Source organism: Eurypyga helias, unplaced genomic scaffold (genome assembly GCF_000690775.1).
Source record: "Eurypyga helias isolate BGI_N326 unplaced genomic scaffold, ASM69077v1 scaffold42014, whole genome shotgun sequence".
Classification (NCBI taxonomy): Eukaryota; Metazoa; Chordata; class Aves; order Eurypygiformes; family Eurypygidae; genus Eurypyga; species Eurypyga helias.
Window position 1 is genome coordinate 3,067 of NW_010246310.1, and position 517 is coordinate 3,583.

The 517-nt window shown below is 63.8% G+C and overlaps 1 protein-coding gene across 1 annotated transcript in view; it reads left to right on the plus strand.

Annotated features, from left to right (window-relative positions):
- Nucleotides 1–281, plus strand: part of LOC104508655 (NAD-dependent protein deacetylase sirtuin-6-like) — a gene marked incomplete at both ends in the record, with an annotated part of 3,068 nt that extends 2,787 nt beyond the window's left edge. The window contains one exon of the mRNA XM_010150358.1: nt 137–281. Coding sequence (XP_010148660.1) covers nt 137–281 — 145 coding nt within the window. The remainder of the gene's footprint in view (nt 1–136) is intronic.
- Nucleotides 282–517: the final 236 nt, after the last annotated feature.

Sequence of the window (517 nt, forward strand, 5' to 3'; positions counted from 1 at the left end):
AGGTCCCAGCCAGTGGGGCAGTGGGGAGGTCCTTGGGGTGCAGGGTCCCCAGCGAGGAGGGAGGTTTGGGCAGCTTCCCCTGTTTCCCTAGGACTCTCCATCCTTCCCCAGCTCACCTCTGCTGTTTCTCCCGCAGGGACAAGTTGGCTGAGCTCCATGGGAACATGTTTGTGGAAGAGTGCGTGAAATGCGGCAAGTACGTGAGCCCGGCGCCTGGGGAGGGCCTCGGCGGGGTGGGGGCTTTGCTGCTGGCCCCAGGGAGCGATGGAGACCCGGCACATGTGTGGGGCTGCCTGCCCGGCAGGTCTCTACCGCAGCCGATGTGGGGTCATGGACGGATCTGTCTGTGTGAATCCTAAACCCTGTCAAATGGTGGGAAGTGAATATTCTGGGAATTCTCCATTGCCTGGGAGGCCCTCAGCAAGTCCTGCTCCTTGTGGCAAGGCGGGTGTGCCGGCAGGGCTGCCTGCAGCAGGGGCTGTGCCCGCCAGCCGGAGGGGAGCTTGCTGCAAGCTGG